A 3,871-nucleotide genomic window follows, 5' to 3' on the forward strand; every position below is an offset into this window, starting at 1 on the left:
GCCTGATTTTGATTAATCTTTTGTAATACCAAGAGCATTAATTAAACTGAAACTTCATTTATCTTGTAATGGAAACATTACAGTTACTAACAGGAGTGGAAAAAGTAAATATGAGATGTATGTTGGTCTTTGGTTGCAGCTGGGCCCAGCCTCTGAGAGGTTCGGTGCTACAAACCTGCATCTCTATTAGAAAAGGAAAGAGAAGGTGTTTAAAAAAAAAAAAAAAAAAAAAAAAAAAAAAAAAAAAAAAAGACTCCCTTACCATCTTCAGAGGGTGGAGGGCTATAAACAGGCATCCTTGTGTTCCCATCCCACACCTCAGGGAGGTATGCAGAACCAGGACCATTGCCCACATTTGTAAAAAACTTACAGCCAACCATTGCTCATCTAAGCATCTTCTCTTCCAGGAAGCCCTCCCCAACTCCTAGGAGCAGGCAGGGGCACCTCCACTGGCCTCCAGACCCACCACACAAGGCCTCAGCTTGCTTGCGGTACAGAGGCACCCCACCCTTAAAGTGGAGTCGGCCTGCATTTCCATGCCCAAGGCCCTGGGACCCTGGGAGCCTCCTGCCTCTGAGATAGGCCCTCGGGGCTGTACTTCGGGGATAAGCCAGGCTATTTTCATCATTTCCTTCCTCCGCTCAGGCAGCAGCCACCACTGCCAGCTCCCACGGCTCCCACACACTACCACCACCGCCTTAACCAGGATGCCACCAGCCCACAGAAGGTGTGTCCCAACCAAGGCCTCACAGGTAAGTCATCTTATTTCCAGCAGGACCTCCTGCCTGGTGTCCACTCCAGAGGAGCTGGCAGAAAGAGAGGGGTCACTTGTGTCTCTCCCTTGACTCTCTGCACTAAAAGATGGAATGTGGGAGGACATCTGCTCTAAGGTGTCAACCGGCAACTTGGCTGAATCAAGACTCGTGAGTCATTCAGTGAACACTCCTGAAACCTGCTGTGAGTTGGGGCTTGGTAGGAAAGCAAATGCTGGAGAAGGGGAAACAAAGGCCCTGGTCCTGAGCTGGGAGGGAAGGCAGCAAACGAGGCTACCTCAGATGGTCCTGAGACATTCTCCGGACCCTGTGCTCTGTGCTCTGCCGTAGACTTGTGGGTGACTCTGGGCAAGTGCTTCCCCTCTCTGGGCCTTCATTTCCCAGCTCTGGCCATTAGCCTGGATGAACGGCTTTCTAGTCAGGTCCCTGTGAGTTCCCCTCTGTGCTGTCTCTCTGAAAGCCCTGCAGGTTTTTTGAATCAGGCATCATGAAGGAGTGGCCAAGATGTAGAACGCATTCCATGGCCTGACTCCAGGTTCAGGCCAAGGACTGGGTACAGTCTGGAAGGACCTTTCCTAGCCTCTGTGGCCAGGCACTAAGACTGGAGTTCCTTAGCAGTCAGTCACCTGCTCCTTTATCTGAGCAGGGCCTGGGATATCTGCCAGAGACCAGGAAGACCTTGTCCCTCTCTACCATACTTCCTGGACTGCATAGTGAGGTTCAGCCTATCCCAGAGCATAGAGATCTGGCACCCTCCGGAGGCCTGGAGAGAAAGTACACACTTTTGTCCAGCATAAGTGTCCTGGAACAGGCTGACAGGTCCCACTCTCATTACTCTGCCCACAGCCTGCCTGCTGCTGGATGACTACCTGGGGGCTCCTGTTTCTGCTCTGGCCTGTGGCCACAGCCACCCAGGACTGCCCAAGGCCCTGTACCTGCCAGGCCTTGGAAACCATGGGGTTAAAGGTGAACTGCGAGGGGCAGGGCCTCACAGCCCTGCCTGTCCTGCCAGCTCACACCCGCCAGCTCCTACTGGCCAACAACAGCCTCCGTTCAGTGCCACCGGGTGCCTTCGACCACATGCCTCAGCTGTGGAACCTCGATGTGACACACAACCCCTGGCACTGTGACTGCAGCCTCACCTACCTGCGCCTCTGGCTGGAGGACCACATGCCTGAGGCCCTGCTACATGTGTACTGTGCCAGCCCTGACCTGGCCACCAGGCGTCCGCTGGGCCAGCTGACAGGCTATGAGCTGGGCAGCTGTGGCTGGAAGCTACCACCATCCTGGGCCTATTCAGGGATCTTGTGGGATGTGGCACTGGTAGCTGTGACTGGGCTGGGCCTGGTTCTGCTGCTTGGCCTGCTGAGCACATTCCCAGTGCCCCTCAATTGAGCCTAGCACATGAAACCAGGCTGGAAGTCCAGACCTAAGCCCGGTCCCCAGAAGCACCAGCCTGAGTCAGCCCATGCTATCAAAAGCCAAAAGGAGGGCCTGCTGAGACCACTGAGTGGGCAAAAGACGCTTCTGCCAAGTCTGAAGACCTGAGTTCGATGCCCAGGCTCCATATCATAGGAGAGAACAGAATCTCACCTCCACACTCATGCTGTAATTTTAAATGTAATTTTAAAAGACAACAATAAACCCCACTGCATAACCTTTTTGTATGAGTACAAAATAGTAATTTTCTTAAGTCTGGCTTCTAGAAACCCGGGTCCACATTGTTTTAACCTGGTATTGAGGCTTCTCTCTCCCTAAAGTTTCCCACCCAGTCACCCCAATTCCATAATCTCTGGGCATCCTGAGCCAGGTCCTGGGACCAGCCCCCATGGCTTCTGCCAGGAGCCTCACTTGACCCAGGTCAACTTGACACGGGTTGCAGCCCCACCGAGGCTCCACAGAGAGCTTACTGGGCAGAGCAGTGGGTAGGGCAGAGTGATCCAGAGGAAAGGGCACATCTTCATGGTGCTTTTCCCAATTGGTCTGAGACCTCCATTCCAGCATGGGAGGCTTGGGGTTCCCTGAGTCTCCCCTGACTTCCTTACTCTTCTTGTCTATCTGCTTCTTCAGTGCAAAAGACAAAAAATTCTTCCTCACGTGCTGGCACCAGCAGCTTCCAAATTCTGGGTCCCATCCTGCCCTAAACAATCAATAATCATCAGATTCTTATCCTGGATACCTCGATCTATCTATCTATCTATCTATCTATCTATCTATCATCTATCATCTATCATCTATCATCTATCATCTATCATCTATCATCTATCTATCATCTGTCATCTATCTATCATCTATATCTCTCTATCTCTCATGGAAACGCCATAGTTACCTATGAGCTAAGCACTGTGCCAGTCCTGTGGGCCTATGAGCCAGAGGTCAAGAGGGCATAGTGTACTACTGGACACTGGCCCACAGGACTCAGTAAAGAGTGAGAGCCAGGAGCTCAGGAGGAAAGACAATAGGGAGTGGTGGGGACTGTGGCAACTGGACAACCTGGGCTTCACCCAAAGGTGCAGCACCATTGAGTAGAAAGTCCCCTCGAACCCTGAGCTCCAGAGGAAGAGGGTACTGTCTACATGTTCTTTAAGTGTTGGCAATCAAATCAGACTTTTAAAAGAGCAGGGCATGGTGGCCATACCTGTAATCCCAACACTATGTAAACTGGAGGAAGAAGATCACGGGAAGTTCAAGGCCAGCCTGGGCTGCATAGTGAGTTCCAGCCTAGCCCAGGGCACAGTGTGAGATCTTGTCTTTAAAAAAAAGAAGAGAAGCTGGGTGATGGCGCACTTTAATCCCAGCACGTGGGAGGCAGAGGCAGGCAGATCTCTGTGAGTTCGAGGACAGCCTGGGCTACAGAATGAGTTCCAGGAAAGGCTCCAAAGCTACACAGAGAAACCCTGTCTCGAAAAACCAAAAAGAAAAAAGAAAAAGAAAAAGAAAGAAAGAGAGAAAGAAAGAAAGAGAGAGAGAGAGAGAGAGAGAGAGAGAGAGAGAGAGAGAGAGAGAGAAGAAAGAAAGAAAGAAAGAAAGAAAGAAAGAAAGAAAGAAAGAAAGAAAGAAAGAAAGAAAGAAAGAAAGAAAGAAAGAAAGAAAGAAAG

General features: G+C 51.0%; 1 protein-coding gene across 1 annotated transcript; it reads left to right on the plus strand.

Annotated features, from left to right (window-relative positions):
• Positions 1-422: 422 nt before the first annotated feature.
• Positions 423-2,435, plus strand: Gp9 (glycoprotein IX platelet). Its single transcript, XM_006995374.3, has 2 exons — positions 423-752; positions 1,620-2,435. The coding sequence occupies exons 1-2, from the start codon at positions 537-539 to the stop codon at positions 2,166-2,168; spliced, it is 765 nt and encodes a 254-aa protein (XP_006995436.2). The 5' UTR covers positions 423-536; the 3' UTR covers positions 2,169-2,435.
• The last annotated feature ends 1,436 nt before the right edge of the window (positions 2,436-3,871 follow it).

Source organism: Peromyscus maniculatus, chromosome 3, assembly GCF_049852395.1.
Source record: "Peromyscus maniculatus bairdii isolate BWxNUB_F1_BW_parent chromosome 3, HU_Pman_BW_mat_3.1, whole genome shotgun sequence".
In the NCBI taxonomy this organism is placed as follows: Eukaryota; Metazoa; Chordata; class Mammalia; order Rodentia; family Cricetidae; genus Peromyscus; species Peromyscus maniculatus.